Source organism: Bos indicus, chromosome 16 (genome assembly GCF_029378745.1).
Source record: "Bos indicus isolate NIAB-ARS_2022 breed Sahiwal x Tharparkar chromosome 16, NIAB-ARS_B.indTharparkar_mat_pri_1.0, whole genome shotgun sequence".
NCBI lineage: Eukaryota > Metazoa > Chordata > Mammalia > Artiodactyla > Bovidae > Bos > Bos indicus.
The window spans coordinates 21,979,557-22,003,441 of NC_091775.1; the positions used below are offsets into that span (position 1 = coordinate 21,979,557).

A 23,885-nucleotide genomic window follows, 5' to 3' on the forward strand; every position below is an offset into this window, starting at 1 on the left:
AGACAGACAAGAGTCCCAGGCCCTAGAAGCATAAATTCTAGCAGTTGGAGACAGATGTAAGAAAAAAAATTTTTTCAAATTAAGTTAGGTGCTATAAAGGAAAGGGAAAAGGTCACATAAAGGAAAGGGAAAAGGTCACATAAAGGAAAGTAAGTAAAAGATGGAGGGAAGTAAGTGATCAAAGTAACTTTGCCTAAGACTGTGTAACAGTGAGTCAAACAGAGCTCTAACTCCAAATCTCCTAACCATGCTACTATATAACGCTACCTTTCCTATTTTTTGTGGAAAGACCTGATCAAAGTCACAGCTCAAATACCCTTTTGATAACCACTAGTAAAAGCAACTATTCTTTTTCTGGTCTCAACAGTGCAACTGGTTTAAGTCTCTGTAGTGGAACTTTTCTCTGTGTACACGCAAACACCTATAGGACCCTTGAGAGTAGGGACATTATGTCATTCATTATATTGGATTTCAGGGACCTGGTACATAGAAAATCTCAATACCTTTCTATTCTTCAACTCAATAATGATTTTGATTTTAAATATAGTCAAAATAAGTGGCATTCATTTGTATGAACTATACTTTCTTCAATTAAAGATTTGGGCATGCCATCAAAGAGACAAGAATAAATGGTAAGTGTTTTATTCCCTTATGGTACTGCCACGGCCAGTATCAAGTGCGGTGTTTTGGTTTTTTTCCTTTGTTGGCTATCAAATCTTAAAATGTTTTGAATCTGAATATCTTTAGTTAGTGTGCAGCTGTCTCCCTGACACCAAGTTACTTCCCACATATATGTATATATTATCTGCTGGCCCCTGAAGGCATTTGAATTTGGACTCCTGAAGTTAATGTGTAATAATAGTGTCTTTACAGCTCACAAAATCCTATGACATATCTTATTTCATGTTATCTTTTATTATCCCTATTTAGGGATGAGGAAACTGAAGCTCAAAAGTGTTTTCTCCAAGGTCATATAGCCAGTAAATCTGAGAGAAGGTATTCTGATTTCTGGTTCTGTGCTTTTGGCTTGAACTGTTATCAGCAGGGGCTAACACACGGTTCTCTGACTGATAAAGTGACGGCAGTGGGGACTCTGCATGAGAGGAGAGATGCCTCCTGGCAGGGAAGTTTACAGGTATGATTTGAATGAAAATGTATTTTGATGAATGGGCAAGATTTCCCCAGACTGACATGAAAATGGTGATATTTCAAATGGTAAAAACAGCAGGAGCCAATTGACAGATGTTGGAAAGTTCAAGACTTATTTAGAATCCATCAACTGAGGGGGAGTTAGGATGTGAAGATGGGAAGACAGTGGAAGTCCTAATGGCAAAGACCTCGAACAAGAAGAAAAGGAATTTACACGCTTTTGGTACAGTAGTAGGTTTAATGTTAGAAGTCAAATGGGGCACAGAGATCACGTTAGAAATTGAGGAAAGTTGATGATGGCAAGAAAGTAAGTAGAGAAGGCTAAATAAGGAGACTAGTTAGGATACATCAATGGTCAAAGACACTGAACTAGAGAATTGGAGAAAAATAATTACTAATTCACCTTTTTTAAAACATACCTTTTGCTTGAAAATGGTGAAGTTTACCTGGCAATTCCAAAAACTATGGTTAAAAATGTTAAAAACTTCAGTCTCCAGGATGAATTCACATTTAACTAGAAAGGCTACGGAGAGGCAGGTGGGGAAAACAGAAGAGGATTCTAGACCAAGAATTAGACTATTGACCCTGATCTGCTTCTTAGTTAGGTCAGTTACTTTTCTCTTCAGAATCTTAACTTCCTTTTTTGAAAAGAAAAAAAAAAAATGCTGTTACCCTTTGCAAAACTGAATGCTACCATGCAAAGGTAACAACTGTGATCTTACAGTTATTGTTAAAATCTTCATTAATGAGAGTAATAGAAAAAAACTATTAACACTTAAGCAATAAATTGACTCTGTATTATTAGCCAATGTTTATGAAACCACCAGAGGAATACCACTAAAACCTGTTATTGGTATTTAAAAGAGAAGCATAAATGTTTCAGCTGATCTTTTTTTATGTAAAAGAGCATTATTTGATTTACTTTCATATCTAATGTGATGTGAAAATCAAATTAGAAGGTACACATAAGTCAGAGATTACTTTTAAGGTTTTCACAGCTAGCTAAATTTATTAAAACTTCTAATTTGTTAATATAGAAATTAATTTGGTAAGTACCAATGACTAACACACTTTATATTAAAGAATCCATATATCAAAAAATTAATAAGTTCACAGATTAAAAAAAAAAGAAAGCAGCACTACTTTTAGATGAACAAAACCTGTAATTCATGTCTGATCTTTGCCTTAGAAAGCATGTGTTTTCTGTACCAGTTAGCTCAATTAATGAATGCTATTTCAGCTATTCTGGCTATACAAATTACATTTTTTTACCTGCTAAATTAATCATATGACATCTTGTATATTAGTGATGATACAAATTTGCCAGTGAGTTACAGGTTTGATTCAAATTAATGTCACTTCCATTCCTAATAGTATCACCTTCAAAAATATATTCTAGAATTTTAACTGATATAAAAAGTGTCAACTTAACATCAAGCCTCAGAACATGCTGACTGCAAGCACATTTTCGTAGATTTGTGGGAAAGAAAATTGATTCTTACTTTCATTTTTAAATTTTATGTAATAGCACAGTAAAGGTGCAGGTGGAAAAGAAAGGGGGATACCAATCTGACTTCACTGTGAAATAAATAAAGAAAGGTACACAATTAAAATGACAAACTCAGTGTTCACCATCTAGTATCTGAACATCTACTTTAAGTCTAAAGATAATATGAAGAGTACAAAGAATGGGAAATGTTCATGCATCATGTACTAAATTAAAAAACAAGAACAACTACATTCTAAAATACCATGTGGAAAACCAATCTGGTTTCACACTTAGGATACATTAAAAAAGAACAATCTGAAAATGTATACACAGAGATTTAAAAAGTAAATCTGGAGATTAATGATGGGAAGACCTCTGTGTCAGACACACAGAATATAGTTGATTGCTATGTTTCCTTTTGGGTTACTGCTATCAATGGAAAACAAAAGGAGGCTCCCAATATGACCCTAATCCAAACGAGTATTCCCTCTTCTTTGTACCAGGTACTTACATGGGATCATGCTGCGACTCTGTGTGTCTCTTCCTCCCCACATTTGGATTCTAAAAATGGATCTATGACAACAATCATCTAATAATCGCCAAAGCGCTTCTTTTATGAATCTGGCCTTTCCTCAAGAAGTTAAGACTGAAAAGTCTTTTAATCTCTTTCGGAAAAGAATTACTGGATTGCATTTAAGTTCAAGTTCAAGGGTATTAAAATGTACAGTGGAGAGTGAAAAAGGTGCTAGGTTATAGATTTTAACTTCTTAACTAGAAAACTGACTCAAAATAGATTTTCTAATTTACAATGAATCAAAAGAGAAAACATTAGACCATAGCAAAAGTGGCACAAATGTATCAAAAACCAAATGAATAAACATTTGAGGAGATTTATTATTAGAAATTGCAATAAATTTTGGAAAGATGAATTGATTTTAGTTAAAAGGTATAACTGACAATTTATTGGGCGGGAAGATGCATTATTTTCCAATTGTTATCCATCTACAGTAAAACTGATTTGTGTCCTATTGTATTTTATGGAAAAGGAGAGTGCAACTTTCAGTGATTTAGATTAAATGTATTAATCATAACCAGGCACTGTGAACTATATATCTACTATTAAAGAAGATTTTTGACATTTAATTCTGTAGCAATATTTTGGCTCTGTACCACTCTTCCTAAATCCAATTCCTGCTACAGTTGGCAGGTTTCTCCCTTTTAATTTTATGAGGCTTAAAGTAGCATTTAACCACCCATGCGGTAAATAATGCGGGATTAGAAATATTTAGTGTTTTGTTTCCCTTTCAAGAGTGGTAATCCATCAAATCCAAAAATGTTCTCTAAAATTTTTCTATATTTTTGGCAATCTCTAATATACGATACCATAAAAACTATAAAATTAAATAAAATGCATTACACAGCCAGAATAGATCTGCTTTTCTAAAGAACTGTGTGAACCAAAAAGAACATATAAAGATCACTTTGAACTAGCAACACGAGTCCCCTAATAAAAAAACAAAATAAAGTAAAACAAAAAAAATATGGATTAAAACATGATACTTGATTAGAATGTTTTAATTTTATTCCCTTGGGTATGAATATTAATGTGTGTGCAAATTATTTCTAAGCAGTTTAACCATTTAATATACATCTAAACCATATACTATTGAGAGACAAAGTATTAGAGTTATATAGGAAAACAATTATTAAAACATCTAGAGAGCTAGGTATTTGGCTAAGTGCTCTATACATGTAAAAATAAATTTTAAGTTTAGTACATTATCTGGTACACATTTGCCCCCAACAAATTAAACTGAATTCACAATCTTTTTCTCATACAAGTGAGGTACAAGATGAAAATGAAATGACTAACCTACAGAAGTTTCTAACTATAATTCAGAATAGTAACAAAACACTTTTACATTTAACATGTGAGCTTAAAAAGAATTAAAAATTTCAATTAAAAAGTATAATTCCGCTATGAAATCAAAGTAACTACTGGAAGTAAAACTGACTTTAAACAAAATCAAATTCCACTTTTAAAATTTTAATTTAATGAAATGTTCATTTGGTTATTAGTGAATCCAAATTATTACAATAATCACACTATAACTGCACGTGGTACTCTGAGATACATCAGAGTAATAAAGTAACCTGTCAAATGAGTAATTATCTATATTTAATCTATATATAAAACAAATGGTCCAGAAATGAGTAAAGTCTGTAATTCACTCTAGACACACTGATGCCATATATTCATGGTTAGAACATCTAATTTCTTCATGCATATTCATATCTTAATTCACTTTAAGTTTATGATGACTGTTATGAAAACAAGTGTATGTCCTCAAAGTGTCTAAATGAAATCAAGAACCACCTACAAGAAACAATATAATCTAAAAAGAAAATGTGTGTGTGTATGTATGTATGTGTTTGTAAAGGCCCTTTTTTCATATATAAAGTGTCTGCCTTGCCCTTGGTTTCATAGTGCCAGACTGTGACACTTAGAATTTTCTAGTGAGAAAAATAGGAGGAAAGAAAATTCATCCAGTCAGCTAGACAGCCAGCACCTCTAAGTAACATTACAATGGAAAGTAAAGGCATTTCAAGAACAACCATATGATCAACATATATAATTAGGTGTTTAAAATGTGTTAGTAACATATATGTACAATTTGCTGAAGAAAGTGTAATATATATGAAACAATTTACTGAAGAAACAAGATGTTCAATCAAGGAGTCAGATTAATTGGTTTTTCCTATAAACAGACAATTCCAAAGACTGTATTAGACCTGTGCTAATACTTTAAGATGCTAACTGAGGAAGGAGGATTAGGGGAAAGTTGTGATGCTAATAAATATGAAGAAAGCTAATGCCAAATTCATTGCATGAACATAATTTGCAACAACTTAAGAATTAACAATAAAAACTCATAAATCTTTCCTCAAAATAAGTGAGTGAGTGAGTCAAAGTCTCTCAGCTATGTCTGATCTTTGCGATCCCATGGACTATACAGCCCATGGAATTCTATACAGGCCAGAATACTGGAGTGTGTAGCTGTTCCCTTCTCCAGGGGATCTTCTCAACCCAGGGATCAAACCCAGGTTTCCTGTATTGCAGACGGATTCTGTACCAGCTGAGCCACCAGGGAAGCCCAATCAAATTTTGAAATAGACCACCTTTTCAAGCTGACAAGAAATTCAAGTGTCAGGTCTCATGGGATCAAAAGCTAACACTCAAAAAAGCTAAATCACTACAGGTCCGGCTAAACAGACAGAAAAGAGTGTGACTTCTGATAATTTTCATGTGTAAGAAGATCAGCGTTCAGAAGACCTGGCTCTGATCCTTCATGATGAAGCTAATTCTTTGAAAATCACTTGAGTCCATACAATGAAATTACAGTAATACTTAAATCACAGGATGCTGGGGTTTGTAAAGATGCTCTTTACAAAATATTCCATCCTATTTAAATATTTATTGCTGTCACTCACCTTTTTGGATATGAAGAACCTAACTGATGATGAGAAAGAAAAGATATAAATGTCAGCAAGGGCCTAGTAAGTTAAATCAACAGGTACCAAAGGAAAGGAGAGAAAAAAACAGAAGAGTTGATAAGAGACATGGACAGCATAGTTACATGATGAAAATTATTACATTGAAAAATACAACATATATCCAATTCAGTAGATTTAACTTGATCAACTAAACACAGAGTAATTACGTACCCAATATATTCACTAGATTGACCAAACTATACATAACTAAGATGTATTATTTCAGTGGGCCATTAGGCCTGTCAATTTTTTACAAATTAAAAATTAATTGGAAATATTTTTACCCTTCAAGGGGAAGAGGCATAGCTTGATGGCTAAGTCTTTGAGGAGTGGGTCACAGGGCCAGAGTTTAAATTCTGACATGAACAATTACAAGCAGTGACCCTGAATAAGTCATGTAAGCCATTTGCCCCTGTTCTTGGCTGATAAAGTGGAGAGGAGAATATTTATCTCAATAGGCTTTTTTTTTTTTGAACATTAAATAAATTAACACACATAGATTGGAATACCACCTGGCAAACAAAAACTCAATAAATGTTAGCTAATATAATTAACAGTAATCAAATATCTCTGTCCTTTCATATTAGTTACACAAAATAAAAGCAGAATTATTTAATAATATACTAAAATGAAACATTATGCAGCCAAACAAAAGAATAAAAATAGGTATAATTTATAATCTCTTAGACTTTTTTTTAAAGTTTAAAAATCACAGTGCAGATTAACTGATGCTGTATTTGTATAGATGGGTATGGGAAGAATTGGATATAGGGCACTTCCTGTGATATTTGTCTCTTAAAACCTGTGAATCTATTACTATTAAAAAAACAAAGTCAAAAGAAAATACTAGGTAGCATTTACCAATAAACATAACCCACCCACGAATCATACATTTCAGCTCCCTCTCAAAGCCCCACTAAAACGACAGTATGGAATAAAAAAGGTGTAACTTCACAAGGACAAAGGAGACAGGAAAGAAGATACCACCAGGCAATCTGTGTTCACAAAATCACAGAAGAAGAAAACAAAACGATCGCGCAGCTGACCACTCAACATTCTCCAGCAATGGGGTAGGGAGCGGGTGGCAAGAAAGTAAATGGACTGAAGCAACAGGTTCCAGAAAGTTTCAGAAATTGGAGGCTCCAGATATCTCTTAAATAGGGAATTGCTCAAAAACCTATTTTTTAAAGTTGATTCTTGGTCCCAGTCCTTGGCCAATCAGTCACAGAACATTACCACCCCACCACCCCTTCCCTAGATCCCAACTGAAGCACAAAATGTATGGTAAGATGATGTGAAAGAAAGGGCCACTGACATATCTTTAATAGAATTAAGAGAATTCAGTGAAAGTCTGTAGACAAAGTGCCCAGGCTTCTGCTTTGTAATCAGAATGCTGGTGAGTGGAGTCAAACACGAGCCCACCCCACTCCCCAGCCCCCAACATCCTACCCTGCTTGAGACAGGAGATTACTTATTAGGAGATTATTGGGCTTCACAGGTGGTTCAGTGGTAAAGAATCTGCCTGCAGTGCAGGAGAGGCCAGAGACACGGGTTTGATCCCTGTGTCAGGAGGATTGCCTGGAGGAGGAAATGACAACCCACTCCAGTATTCTTGCTTGGAGAATTCCATGGACAGAGAAGCTTGGTAGGCTACAGTCCAGAGGGCTGCAAAGAGTCAGATATGGCTGAATGAATGAGCGCAGCACATCCAAAGGAAATCACTATGGATAACAACATTTAAGGATCCCCTAACCAAAAGGTGAGCATCTGTACACGGGGCATCCAAGCAGCTTTTTAGTGCCCTGCAGATGGAATCTTACCTGCATCACATCATGAAGTGCATAAAAGGACAAATTAAAAACAATGAAGGAGTTCCCTGGAGGTCCAGTGGTGAGGGCAGGGTGCTTTCCCTGCCAAGGGCCTGAATTCAATCCCCAGCCTGGGAACTAAGATCTCAAAAGCTGTGCGGCATGGCCAATATTTTTTAAAAAATAAAAAATAAAAAAACCCCGAAGAACTTAGATACTAACATTGGTAGGAAAAGATGTTACTTAAGGTTGTACTAGCAATTGGACAAAGGGTTGTAGTGGTGGAAAACTCCCTAAAAAGTATAAGGAAATACCCAGTAGACCCTATCAACATTTAAAATATCATTAAGCGCATGTTGTGGGCTAGGAGCTGGACTCCTGTCACTGGGGTGCTATGTGCTTGGGATACAATGCAAACATAAGATGAATTGTTTAGCTGCAAAATCGTGCCCGACTCTGCGACCTCACGAACTGTAGCCATGGAATTTTCCAGGCAAGAATACAATCTGTGTCTCCTGCATCTCCTACATTGACAGGCAGATTCTTTACCAATGAGTCACCAGGGAAGCCCCATGAAGATGAGTAACAGTGTAAAATAGAAAGGTCACCAGTGAATGAATGAAAGAATGGTGTTTCAGAAGACGGAGTGATCATTGAAGTGTGATGAGCTAGAGAAGGTTTTGAAGAAAAGGTATCGAGCCTGAACTATTCCTTGCAGAACATGAATCTAACAGAAAGAAGACGGGTGCACTATTGTGAGCAAAAGTATAGAAAGAATGAACATGGCTCAGTAAGGGCAGGTTGAGGGAGAGGTAGGGATGCTATGACCTAGTACCATCTGGAAAAGAGTGAAGTGTTATCTATAGGTCATAGGTGAACAGGGAAAGTCAGAATTACAAACCTGACTTTGATGATAAAGGGGGTAAAAACTATTTTTTTGGCTAGGGTCTAGCCATGTTTTAAAATGTTTACATGGAGTCACATGTCATATGGATTAGAGGGAGGAAAACTGGAAGAAAGCCCAGGAAGGAGACTAAGGTACTGTCAAAATGTAAGCTTATGAGTAACTACGATAGGGCACTGATAGATGAAAACTGGAAAGAAAGGGCTAAAAATATAGACAAGGAAAGGAGTGAGATACAGACATGTCTAGATGTGGAAAGAGTGGAGGAAAACAAAGATAACACATAAAACTAAAATATTAGTTGAACAATGAAAAACAACTTAGGAGCAGTGCAATTGAAGAATGAAAAATAACAGGATCAGTGCATCCCGTAGCAAATAGGTCTCTCTTCTCTCTCTCTCTCTCCATGTCCCAATTAATTTTCACCAACCAAACTGCAAGCTACTGGGGGACAAAGACATATCTTATTTCCCCACAGTGAAGACACCACATGCTTTCATTACATGTGCGTAGAACTGAACGAAGAAGTCTATGGCTGAAAACACAAGTAAGCAAGACGTCAAGTTTCTGAGTGAGAGGTAACATACACTTACTTTTTCATCCAATAAATGATATATTATACTTCTTTAAAACATTCTTGTTTTAAAGATCAAAAAATTAGAAGAATGTGTCAGATATATGTAAACTAAAAGGGATGACATAATATCTAAGTAATAATTTTATTTTCAGGATTATGTAGTTTTAAAAGAAACATTTCTAGTCTGCTGCTGTGTGCTGTGCTTAATCACTCTGTTGTGTCCGACCCTTTGCGACCCCATGGACTGCAACCTGCCAGGCACCTCTGTCCATGGGGATTCTCCAGGCAAGAATACTGGAGTGGGCTGCCATGCCCTCCTCCAGGGGATCTTCCCAACCCAGGGATCTATACACTTTAAAATCTATACTATATACTTCAAAATCTATACACATCTGAGAGACTTCAAAAAGGCCAAGAATATTACTATGACACGCCATTGAATATTACTATGATGGTGAACTGTTATAAACAAAGATCAGGTTTAAATATGAAGTTCTAAGAGGAAGATGCTATACTGTGAGGGGCATAAGTCATCACTTCTTGGTACACAAAGACATCATTAAACTTTTAGTTTATTCCTCTATTAAGGTGCTGGTAAATATTTTAGACACTTGTGATTTAACAGCAACAAACATTTTACAAGTTTTATTGGCTTAAAGTATATATACCTGTTGGCAATGGTCTCTTGTTTGTCAGAATCCAAACAGGACTGGATGACATGTAAAAAATATCTGGTTATCATTGGCTGACTATAGCATAGGGACCCCTTTTATTTCTAAGACTTCTGAGTGAATTCTCAGTTGTTCAAATTGACCTTCAGTTGGAGGATTTGCAGGTGACTTCAATATAGAAAGCACTTGTTAAATATTATTTGGAAGTGTTCTACCCATCATTGATTTTGAACTTTTCTGCTATTAGATACTTGACATATCTGAAGGCAAATTAGAAAGCTGAGTTTTATAGACCATCAAAATAATTCTATCAGCAACATAAAAGGCAGAAAACCAGAGTAGAAGCTTTGAAGAAAGTGAAGTGTTTGCAGCATTTCTGTTTCCCTGATTTTGATTCAAAAAAAAAAGGAAAGCAAGAAAAAAATTGGAAACTCTGACAATGTCACAATTTTAAAGAGCAACAAGGAATGGAATGTAAAAAATAATGTAAGTGAATCTCTATACAAAAACAGACACAGAAAACCAACTTATGGTTTACTAAAGGGAAAAAAGGGAGGTGGTGGAGATAAATTCAGAGTACAGAATTAACAGATACAAAATACCATACATAAAATAGATAAGAAACAAGGATTGACTGTATAGCAGAGGAAACTACATTAAGTATCTTGTAATTACCTATAATGGAAAATAACCTTTAAAAATGTACACATATAATTGAATTGCTTTGCTGTACACATGAAACTAATACTCGATTCAACTATTCGTCACTAAAAATATATGTCTCACAAAAGGACAATCAATGTGATACAACTTACATAAAGAACTGAAACAGGAAAAGCTGACATATTGTTTAGGAATACATATGCATGTGGAAATCTTTAATATTAGAAGTTTGAGATACACAGAGGAATTAGAAAATCCTGTTTCTGAAGGCAGCTGTTGAGAATAAGGTTTGATTTTTGGTTATTCTGTAAACTATACATTTATATTACCTATGCACGTATCTTAGTGCAAGATTTTTCTCAATAAAAATCAGGCCATACATAAAAAAAAAAAAAAAAGGAGCAACAAGGAAATGGGTCCTTAATCTTCATTTATGGAGTCCAATAGTTACCAATCAGCAGTTTTAATTTCTTAAAAGAGCACTTTACAACATATTGCAAAGCTTTTTAGGATACAAAAGAAAAGAAAAAAATTTTTTAATGTTAAGCAACATCTTAAAAGAAGTATTTAAAAAAAATCTCAAGTGTTTTCAATCCAATACTTTTAAGAAGAATCATTAAAAAGTCCAAAATAATTTCCTTAAAAAAAAAAATCAATCTTAAGCCATTTCTTTATTAATAAATGTGAATGATCTGAAACTGAATTTGTATGCAAGCACCAAAGTAAAGAAAATGAAAAAGAAGAAAGCACGGCATTTCATGATCTTTAGAAATATAATAAAAAGACTAGTTGCCCTGCACAATATTCAAGTAGCCATACAAGCAGAATGACTATATAATATTAAAATATTACATATCCAAACATTATGATTTAATCTAAACAGGAAGACCAGAATGCTATATAAATATTTGACACTTGCAAACTTTTTTAAGTAAAAATACAAAACAAATATTCAAAAGCATCAGAATTAATACTGTACTTTATAAATAAAAGTGTCCTTTTGCTACCTGCAGGCCCACCTTCAGTGACATTTAAAACCAGTGGTCAATCTGGACTGGAATCAGGAGAGATGTCCAGGACATAACCGAACTTCCTGAATGAACAAGTGTGAGAATCCCGTTTCTTTTCCCATATTGTTAATAAAAGCAACGAGAAGAAAGGCACTAATTGATCAAGGCTGTAGATTCACTCAATGGACATGAGTTTGAGCAAGCTCCGGGAGTTGGTGATGGACAGGGAAGCCTGGTATGCTGCAGTCCATGGGGTCGCAAAGAGTCAGACATGACTGAATGACTGAACTTAACTGAACATTTACTCCAGCCTGGGAATCATATTCTCTCTAATCACCTGCACATCCTGTGGTTCACTATTACACTGTTATTGTTTAATCACTAAGTCATGTCCAGCTCTTTGCAGCTCCATGGACTGTGGCCTACCAGGCTCCTCTGTCGCTAGGATTTCCCAGGCAAGAATACTGGAGTGGGTTGCCATTTGCTCCTCCAGGGGATCTTTTTCTTCACAGCCATTTTTACTTACTCATCCTCCTCCCCAATCAAGTTTATTTTTACTTACTAAAATATAAGCTTCAGGGAACCTTGTCTGCCTTGTTCACCAGTGTAAACCCAAGGCTTAGAAGAGTATCTTGCATATAGTAGAGGCTCCATAAATGTTTGTTGAATGAATGGATACTATCCAAAGGTCAATCAGAATATCAAGTCTGGTAAAATAAAGGGTTTAGCCTACTGTGTGTGGATCCCACCTACTGGGAAAGCAGGCAGACAGCTTTAGACTCCTAATACAGTCTTAACCTGTAATCAGACAATGTACACTCTATACCACTGCCCATGCAACAGGACAAAACTGCCTGCCTTAATTCCTCAGAGATTACATCAGTTCACACACATTCCCATGGACCACAAAGTCTGAAATGATCTAACTCCTGTCTACCTTGCTAACCAAATCCTGTCTATGACATACTCAACACAAGTACTTGTACTTTAGCAACTCTGGATTCAATTTCCTGAATATTCCATGCTGTTTCAAACTTACACCTTGCCCATCCACACTTTTCTGTCTGCCAATTCCATCTCCAATAAGTTAGTGAGATCCAACTCATACTTGCAGATATTCCTCCTGTGTGAAGTCCACCCAGAACTTTGCCAAGCTCCATTAGAGGAAGGAAAGGAATAAGAGAAATAGAAAGGATATTATCATAGCTGAACTGAAGAAGAAATGTGAGAGCTACTAGGCACCCTGTTTATGGCTGGAGAGATGCTGAGGAACCTTGGAAGGCATGTAGGGAGAACCACCTGAAACAAAGAGCAAGGAAGTAGACCTGAAATGGATGATGCAAAAGATCAAGAAGAACGTATCATAAACTACCAGAGAAATAGTGAGAAGGATCAGAACAGAGGATGTGGGTCCAGTGATTCGTCTGCTGGAAGCAGTAAAACATCTCAATTATTACTTTTACTATGGCACACACCTTGATTGCGCTCACTATTCAAGATAGCACAGAATACTGCAAAGATTTCAAACTAACTCACACTTTGAACAGGATTTTGTTAGAAAGGAAGATTTTTTTTTGTGAAGATAATCTATTTTTATTTATTAGTAACATGACGAATAAACTTCCAGACTGCGTTAAATTTGGCTTACTAACGGAAAAGTTAAATGTGTAAATCGTAAACATTGACCTATTATAGGGATTTTCTTAGAATTAAATGAATTACAATAAATAAATAGAATGTGGGAAAATGTCTGGCATATAGTAAGCATCATCCTAAGTGCTTGCATTCACTGCTAACATTTGCTTTGCCGAGTTCCAGGCTTCTGAGGTATTACAAACCAAAACAACAATATACGAAGTCAAGGCAATTCTAGTAATAAGTTGTTGGAGAAGGAGGCATAAGTACTTTAAATATATGGGGGGAAAATGTGTAAGTAGCCACATTTGATAACAGTAAAATACCAAGACTGAACATATGCTTATGCAATTTTTTCTAAAGGAATTTTAAGATTAAATATGGAGAACAGAATAAGCATTCAAATATTTGTTGAATGAATGAATGCATTACTATATACCTGCATTATTTGAATTTATGTATATATATACATATATATATATACCAGTAAAGTGTAATATAATAAAAGTAAATATTAATACTAATATGAATACTACTTTTCATGGAAGAGAATAAAAATTGTTAAATTCATATTTTCAAATACCAACCAAGGATATTAAATTTACATGACATGAAATATAAAGTTGTGAATAATCACACCAAAATAGAGAATTTTAATTCAAACAAGAGATACTGTTAAAAAGTCTTCTGTAAAAGAAATATTTGTTATACATCTATTAAGCAGTCACTTTTCTATGATACAAAACCTACTTTATCTCAAAAGAAATTCTAAGAAAAAAATATCAGTTTCTAGGGTGAAATCTTCAAGATCAGATAAAAACTAAATTATTATCATACATAGTGATAGATTAGAATATACATGATGTAATTTATATTTAAAATATAAAAATTCTAAATATCTATTCTTTTTATATTCTGTAAGGTATCCAAAAATTCTTTAAAGACACAAATGAGTATCAATTCATAGATTATAATTAAGCATTTAATTATCAAATTCCATTGAAAAAAATAGATAACTAACACATGGTCAAATTACAGTTGAGGACAAATGCTGGGAATGTTTTTAAAAATCATTTTAGGTCTGTTTCTATCATAAAATCTCAGACTAGGCTAAAAGAAAGTTTATGTAGTTTCCTTATTTAAACCAAGTCCATTTAAAATGGCCCTCCCGTTATAAAAGGCTATAAATCAGACTAAATATTCCTACTCTAGCATCCTAAGAAACAATAAAACAACAGTTGTGTAAGACATATAGAGTAAATCATTACAGTAACATTATCAATATGCCACTCATGAAATCCTGTCGTCTATGACTTCATAAATGAAGAAAAAACATAATATTCTTTTTCTCTTACAGAATGAATTGACTCAAGTGTCTGAAGAGATATAAGCTACTACATTGTTGATTATAAGCAGTATGCTTACTTGTATAGCATGACAATTTAGGTAAAGGACTGATGTTCACATTTTTTCAAATATTTAAACTTCATCAATGTATATTAAATAAAGTCAGTAAAATCAGATTCATTTGACAAAATAACCACCACCACCATCACACTTTCTCTTTACAGCCATACAAAAAAATGGACTGAAATAATTATAAAATCTTAAGATAGAACCCTTATGTACAATTCTTTATGTAATATTTATGTTGGATATTGGGTACTGTATTTTAAATGGAGCCATTTATTTTCTGATCTTTCAACAGACTACTCAATTTGAATGCTAATTTAGATAAATGTAACATTGTAGAAAGACCATCCCTTTTCAAAAAAAGAACATAAAGATCTTTCACCTGCATAATGCACTGATTAATTATGATGCTTAGGGATAGCACATGCTATCTAACTTAAATGCTATGCTTAACTCAAGTTAATCAGATTCACTTTGCAAATACAGTGGTATCCCAAAACTGATTCTGGGATAGATCATTATTCTCAAGATTATTATTCTGAATTATACTTGATGCACAAATTCTGAAAATACAAGAGATTCAAGCTAAATCTCTTGGATAACGGCCAAAGGGTATTCCTTGGAATTATTGTTTGCTTAATTCTCCTAAAAGAGGTGAATATAAGAGGCTGGTGAGCTAGGCTTCAATAAATTAGTGCCTTATTCGAACAGAAGACAGCAACAGTTAATTCCTCTCAGCATTAAATTCTCAGGACTTTGTCTGGATTCCCTTCATGCACATGGAGAAAATTACTTTTAAGAATCAGATAACTCTGGACCAAAATCTCCTGACCAGTACTGGTCTTTCTACAAATAAATATTAATAGCTTAATAATTGTGGTAGGAGGAAGGGGGGAATGGAGAAAAGAAGCTTAAAACAATCTTTTTAGTTTGCAGTTGAGTTTTAAGATTTAATGCAGTGTCTGTCAATCTAAAATTCATTCAAAATTATTCTGCATAGACCACATTAAAGACAAAGACTGGCTCAAATATGAATCAGGTATAAAAGAAACATAAAAAGGCTGTAATCTAAAGCATTTTAAATATTAAATATGAAGGGATATTATATCTAAAATATGAACAGGTAAGTTTTAAAGTCTAAAATCCTGTACTTGAACCTATGATACAAATGTTCTCTACATCATGAGCTTCTGTGTTTCATATATCTAATAAGTGTGATGATCATTTATTTCATAAATACTCTGTAACAGAGATGGTACTGGGCCCATTAGGGGAACATAATCGCATTTAATCCTGATAACACTTCTGCAAAGTAATCATTGTCTCTCTTTAACAGAAAGAGGAAATAAGATTCAAATTGTAATTACAAGCAAAAAGAAGAACCCGGGTGGGGATTTACCAATATCTGACTTCAAAGTCTGTAAACTTTATATTAGGCAGTACCACTCTGCTCTTTTACAAAACCAGCTAGAGTCAATGCTCACCCCTATTTAATTATAGGTCCTACATAGGCAACTGTGCGTATTTACTAAAATTTATTTGTAACCCCTAAGTCAACGCTTACACAGTGCTTTCATGGTCATTCAGAGGCATGAGTAAAGCAGTGAAAAAAATGTGAATCATTTGAGGCACAAGTGCATTCCCCACTGAGGTCAAGTAAGGCAACAATCTGCTTTCTTGTTTCAGCTCTAACACTGTCAACAAGTGTCGTCTTTGTGGTTTACTTATGGGCACATTTTCCACCTTTTTGTGCTTTTTTTGGTGATTCCCTATCTTAAGCGGTCCCCAGCCATACTGTGGCAGTGCTGTCTACTGTTCCTAAGCACAAGAAGGCGGGCATGTGCCTTATGGAGAAAATACACGTATTAGATAAGCTATGCTCAGGCGTGACTTATAAGGCTGTTGGTCATGAGTTCAATGTTAACAGATCAATAATATATATCAAGTAAGGTGTTTTAAAACCCAAACGTACACATAAGGTTATGTATCGATTGCATGATGTCACGACCTAAGTGCACAGGAACCTACCCTGCGGTTTACCTGAGGAGCAGTGCTTCAGCATTCACTAATTCAGTGAAGTGTACAGAACACTACTATGGTGAATAATAGAATCTGATTGGAAGTTTTTCTCCAAAAATGTTTACATTAATATTTCAGTAGAGATTCTCCTTCTGTCATTTCTCTCAGAGAACATTATATTTGTGTAGTCATCACCCATCTGTTTAAGAAACCCCTTGCTGCCATTCCATTTAATGGGTTTGCAGCTACATGTGTCTAGCTTTGCTCGGGAAACTCATTTCTCTGTAAGGCAATCTGGCTTTCCAAGTGACAGTCTAAGCAATCAAATTTCATTTCTTACTACTGGATGTTACAGCTACCGTTTAAAATGACTGTTTTGTAAGGTTATGATTTTTAACACTAGATTGTTACACGTAATGTGGACAGTACAAGCAACAACAACGAAAGAAAACTTAGCACAGGAATTTAAAAATATCAGCACAAACTGGAACTCTTACCTTTCTTGCCCAAGTCAGATATTTTATTGAAAAAAAAAAAAAAGATTACAGTACTTAAAAATCCAAACAAGGACAATTCAGAATTGAAAGAAAGAAAACTGGAAGGAGCTCATTGTCTTCAATAAAATTTTGAATACAAAAAACATGGACCAGAAAAACAGTTTATGGCCTAATGCACTAGTTTCATGATAAACACACATATATAGTATATCTCCATCAAGTGAAACTTAATCACCTTTTTACAATTGAGAGACGAAAGGCAGCTTTTACTATGGTTAAGCCATGTATCATCAATACCATGAAGCTAGCCTATCAGTTGTAATAGCTTCTATAAAATACCACAGTGAGATTGCAATAAGCCTAGAAAATGGGCTACAAATCCCAGCTATGCTCAAGCAAGCAGTGAACCAAATATAAAAATAGGTAAAACTGAACCAAGAACTAGAGAGCATTCATCTAGATTCATGATTGGTAAGGCAAAGTTCATAGGCCAAGGTTTTAAAGTGACTTATTCAGGTCTAAAAGACAGTCATTATACAAAATAAAATAAAAGCATTTGTGTAATTCAGGAAAAAAAAAAAAAATCACGAAGTTTCACTCCAAAGGACATAGCACAAAAATGGTTACTTACAATGACCAAATACCACATTATTGTACCTTTAAAATATCGCTTTAAATATGCAAAGGTAAAGAGACTCAAAGTCGCACTTTATCACTTTTAATCTCTCCGGTTTAGACAAGTAATCTAAAAGATGTCACATATTCCTGCTTGATACATTTGCTGGAATCTTTCAGGCTATAACAACTTTAGGGAAAGAAAATGTCAACTTCAAGTTTCTTTTCCAATGATCATATTTAAATTAGCCATTAAATGCTGAATTAACAATGAATCTATACAATAATATAAAAATACATGTATTGAATCACAATTTTCATCAATTATTGGAAATTAATAAAAATAGTAATCATTTCAATAGAACCATTTTGAAGAACTCAAATGGTCTGAATGTAGTATAGTATCTATATCACCAATAGAAATGTTACATTTTCCCTTCTGCTTGGTAAAAATGAGCACAAGCAAGTATCTTTGACACTCACAGTGACACACACATTTTCCATTCTAAGGATGTGTAAGCAGGTCTCACTTTTAAACATGACAATATGATTCAGTCATACAGTATTGGTTGCAATACCAGCTTTCACATGATTTCAATATGGTCTAAGCCAAAATGATCATTTTAACTGGTTTCAGGTATCAGACAGAGGAGATAGTTTAAAAGGTAAGAGTAAATGATTCCACTAGCACAGACTAGGTATCACCGTGACTAGTTTAAAACTAAAGATGACTTTTTCCAAGTACAATAAAAACTATTCTATAAAATACAATGAGTTTTCAATACAGAGCAGATTATCCAAGTAGAATGCAAACTTGAACAAAATACAAACTCTAGTAGATTATCAACCTTACCTATGACTCATCTTAGCCCTTATTAAAATACCCTGAGTAAAATTCAAATATTTTAAATAATGTTGGCTATGTACGATTTCTCTAAAAATGAACCATAAACGTCAATGCATCATGTTTTTAAATTACAACAGTCAGATATGTAAAAATGAGTTCTTATCCAGTCACAATATAAACATTAAGGAATACTGATGTGAAATCTGGAAGTTTTTAATTCTCTAGCTTTTGTGAGCAATTTGGCAAAGCAAGTGATACATATATGGTTTCAATGTAAAAAAAAATCATAAAAGAGAAAAATATATAAAATTTACAGTAGTTTCTACCCACCCTGGGCCAACCTAGATCCCTAAGAGCCTCGCCCATCAGGTTCACTTCTGACTAAAGGAAGAATACCAGTCCTCCAGCAAAAACAGCCCCATGCTTTCATCAAAGAGGCTCTCACTTCAGTGATATTCCTCCAGGGGAAGAGGACAGGAGCCAGGTTCCCTCGAAAGTCATTCCCCAGATGTTCAAAACGTAACTAATTTATTAGCATTAGAAGATTTGGTTTATAGGGGAATCTCACTGGTCCAGTTTGTAGCCTACAAAAAAATGGATTATTTTTAAGTATAACATTAGAATACGAATAAAGGATGAGGATGTGGCTTTTTATTCCACAGAAATGGATACATTTCCAAACATGACAAATAAACAAGAAAGCATGCCTACCATTGAAGGTGGGGTCCCTCCCGATTTTTTAATATTCTTGGAAGGCATTCCATGAAGGCGACTCAGTCTGGCTTGGAAACCTGGAAAATCAAAGTTCTCAGTTGAAGGAGAGTCTATGATCATTGGAGCAGAGAATAAGATCCTATCAATTCAGAAATCAGAGTCAGTTGGAGGAAGAAATATATTGAACAGTAGAGAGGAAAAGGTGAAATTCACACTTAAAAGATCCAAAGCAATGCTTAGTAGGGTTCTAAGGCAGCCGGCACATGACAATCAATTACTTAACTGTCAGAGTATTATCCAGGGCTTCTCTTTCCTCTCAATTTATCTATCATTTCAACATTTTTACCACAGGCCTAGCAAGAAAGCAAGTTAACCTTCTTAATAAAAGCAAAGAAGTATGGGAGCTGAATTACTGGTCACCATGTTTCTTCACAGCATCTTGTGTCTAGTCTTTCACTTCTACTTAGCACCTCCTCTGTCATGACTATTCCTAACTGACTACAGATCCCCTCTTCTCCACCAGTCAGGCAGTGCTACTGACCTCTTCTTCCCGGATGTGACATAAGGGGGAAAGAACCCGTTAGGATACTTTCAAAGACGGGATCAGGCAAATTTTTGTCTAGGTCAGTAGGATCTTCCTTTTCCCACCATGGAATGACTCCAGTGATGCCACAAGCTCCCCCTGATTCCTTTTCGTAGAACCAGTCGCTCTGCTCATCATCACCTGTGCAAATACAAGAAATCCCCCAAGGATTCAGTTTTATCATCCCAAGAAACAGAGTTGTCAGATTTAGATTTAAAAAATAAAAGACAGTAACTAAACCAGAATTTCAGATAAATGACTCATTTTTACTATAAATATATAGTGGTTGCATAAATTTTTAATATATGTCCAAATGTAAAATGTGCTCAGTCACTCAGTCATGTCCGACTCTTTGTACCCCATGGACTGTAGCCTGCCAAGCTCCTCTGTCCATAGGATTCTCCAGGCAAGAATACTGGAGTGGGTTACCTGGCCTTCTTCCAAGGGGATCTTACTGACCCAGGAATCAGACTCTTGTGTCTCGACTGGCAGGCAGATTGGCAGATTCTTTACCACTGAGCCACAGGAAAAAAGCCCAAATACAAAATGGGGCATATTTATACTGAAAAGTAATTACTCATCTAAAATTCAAATTTAACTGAGGATCCTGTATTTCATCTGGATATAATCTATAAAGAAGACTTTTTATTCTGTATGACAATTTCACTTAAACATTTCTTTAACATTATAAGAATTTCCATCAACAAGAACATAAAACGTTATGTTTCAAAACCAGTTTAAAAATGTGAAGACAATAATACACTGGTTAATTCTTTGGCAAAAACTGTAGGGAAATCCATTTAAGTTACTACTCTTTCCATATTAAGGAAAAACAAGCCTTAATCTCCTGCCAGGAATTAAAAAGTATAAAATTGTAGAACCTGTTCTTTGCAGCTGATAATGGTATATAATTAGCTTAATTTCATGATTTGTATGGAGTGCAAAAGGGGAAACAATCATGAACAGATGTGACTAAATGAAATTAATCTGATTAAGTTCATTAAGAAATAGTTGTGAAAAAGTTGATTTTAAATGAAAAGTGACAACACCACAGAGTTCACAGAGAAACTACACTGAACTACTACAAGCAAAGTACTTTTAAAACAGAACACTATTCATAGGAAGTCTGACTTTGGGGAACATCCTTGAGTGCAATCATGGAGTAATGATCAATTTAAAATTCAGCATGAAAAATATGCCCTCTGTGTCAATCGACAGTATTTTGTGATTTTTTTTTTTTAAGAAATAATAAAAAGATGTATAAACAGTCAAAAAAAGAAAAAAGAGAGAAAGCAGATGGTTTTAAAAATAAGAGACAAATAGCATTTTGAATAAGATCTGAGATTCATTAGTCTTCTTCATGATTCTTAGAAAAGCTACTAATTCTAGATCCTAAGAGGGTCATCATAACTGCTGTAAACTTTTTCCCTTTACAGAACATTTCTGATTTCCAAAATCTCTTACTACAAATGTTTTTAAAACATAAAAATGCCCTTAAACTTTAATTGAAAGTGATTTTATGGGAAATGCTGTATTTCAAATTATGAAGGAATGAAAAATATAAAAAACTTGGGAAATCAAAGTCACCTGTTTATTTCAATTGAGGATTCCATAGAAAATATTTTTTAAAAAGTAAGCACAATCCAAAGCACATATACATTGGTACTTTCATTGAGAGTTATACTAAAAGTTCACAGATCAGGTAAAAACATAATAAATGAAGGGGAATCACTTAAAACCATCTACCCTAGATCTTAATTCCAATTAGACAACATTATCATAGAAAAATGGGGTTATCTTAGTTTTGATGTGATGCACTTTATTCTTAATAAAGAAATCAAATAGCTAAAGATTAAGAACTTGGATTCTAAAGTCAGAGAGACCAGACAGAATTCCACAATTTTGTGACAATGGGGAAATTACTTCAAATGTAGTAGGCTGAGTTTCATTGTCTAAAAGCAAAGAAATGGGGAGGGGACCTTGTAGGGTTGTTTTCAGAATAAAATAAGAACTTCAATGTAAAAACAAAACAAAACACTCTTAGTAATGTGAAACATAGGAGGCTCACAATAAATTCTAGCAGATTATTCGAAGACATTCAATGCTTCTCAAAGACTGAGAGGCTTGTCAGAGTCCTTTTTTTAAAAGTTTTCCCATTTCATTTCATTACCAAAACCAGTGTTTATAATATAACTTCGAGTAGACATAGGTATTTTAACAAAAATTCATGTATATTAAGGTAGTGATGCTTACTCTCAGCCCTAAGGTTCTAACATGTTTCTGCGAAGTCTATGGTCTTGAAAACAGTTATGTATCTACTTACCGGGGACAAATGGCTTTTAAGTAAGCAGAAAGAGTAATAATTTAATTTACTTAATCTGTATTGCCAAGAGGAGGAAAAGACTAAGAAAGAAAACTATGGGGCATCTATTATTTTATTCTTTGTTTCATAACATCATTAAACTATTTAGACTTAAAAAAAAATAAATTTTGTGTTTTTCTTCCCCCCTTAGGTGTTACTGCTTTCCTCTAAAGATCTCCAGAAAGGAAGAAAACACTTGTATTTGTATGTATCCTGTTCCCTTTTTAAGGATTTCGTAATTTCTAACCAAAGCAGGGAGTTTCAAAATAATGCCATGTTGAAGTATGAAAAGCTTCAGGAAATTTCAAAGATGGGAGAGATGTAAGTTGCAAGACTACTGTTTAACAGTGTACAATACTAAATTCATGAAAATGGTCTAATTACTTACAAACTGGATAGGATGAATGTCACAGCTGAATAAAAATGAAAAATGACTTGCAAATCCACTTTTATTCATGCTTAAACATAATCAAATACATATTGAATCATGTGGAGAATGAGAACCAGGGTCTTGTGAACTTGCTAAGAGACAAAATTGAAAAGACTGAGGTATGTAAAGCTTTCTCAAGGAAGATAATCCTTCCTTAACATTATTAGCTCCCCAGACTAGCTTTTGGAGATAATCAATTACTTTAGGTTATGAAGACATAGCATGGAAAGGAAGTAAATCCCAGTCCACTAAGTAGTGTGTGGATTGCACGAAGGTAAATGGATTGAAGTCATCAACTCACGAAATAATTAGTAATAAGCACAACTTTAAAATGAAGGCGTTTTTCCCAAAGCAAGAAAAAAAATAGTATCTCAGTACCTTGTCTTCCTTCATCATTGGTAAACAAACCAGCATCAGTGCTGCTGAGACTGCTGGAATCACTAAAATAAGGGAAAAGAAAAAAACAGATCAAAAGAACAATTGATCTCTCAGTCATCAAATTTTAAAGAGACATGGCAGCTCAGAGATGGAACTTAAGCTTGACAAAGATCTGCAAGAAAATAAGATGATTTTTTTTAATCAAACTGCAAACATCCCAGTTCCATTAACTACAGAGCATATTATTTTTGGCACATAAAACCACAGGAATCTAATGGGACTCTGACAGCAAGCCAGATGTGACTGCTACGAGGTGCTGACACAATTGATGCATTTTATTATCTGCTTTCATCAAATGCTTACTGCTCCTTTCTTATTCCACGCAATTCAGCTTTGAGCCCTGAACAACACTGCTCAATAAAATGGGGAAGTCTCAGTCAAAAGCAAGCTCAGCCTTTCTTCAGCATGTGAAATAAATACAAGGGCCTGGGATGGAATTATTTTTCATAACCACATTTGCAGATATTCCTGAAAGACATTACCTAGGAATTCCCAACAACTCTATT

At 34.5% G+C, this 23,885-nt stretch overlaps 1 protein-coding gene across 8 annotated transcripts in view; it reads right to left on the minus strand.

Annotated features, from left to right (window-relative positions):
• The window catches only part of GPATCH2 (G-patch domain containing 2), a 198,848-nt gene that overhangs the window by 156,060 nt on the left and 18,903 nt on the right, over positions 1 to 23,885 (minus strand). For 7 of the 8 annotated variants that reach the window (XM_070767946.1, XM_070767947.1, XM_070767948.1 and 4 more), the window contains exons 3-5: positions 23,320 to 23,381; positions 20,108 to 20,290; positions 19,564 to 19,643 (exon numbers count right to left, since the gene is read on the minus strand). In XM_070767946.1, the coding sequence (XP_070624047.1) occupies positions 19,564 to 19,643; positions 20,108 to 20,290; positions 23,320 to 23,381 (325 nt within the window). Of the gene's footprint in view, positions 1 to 6,630; positions 19,437 to 19,563; positions 19,644 to 20,107; positions 20,291 to 23,319; positions 23,382 to 23,885 lie in introns of those variants that run through there. The other variant, XM_019976544.2, reaches the window with a different exon arrangement.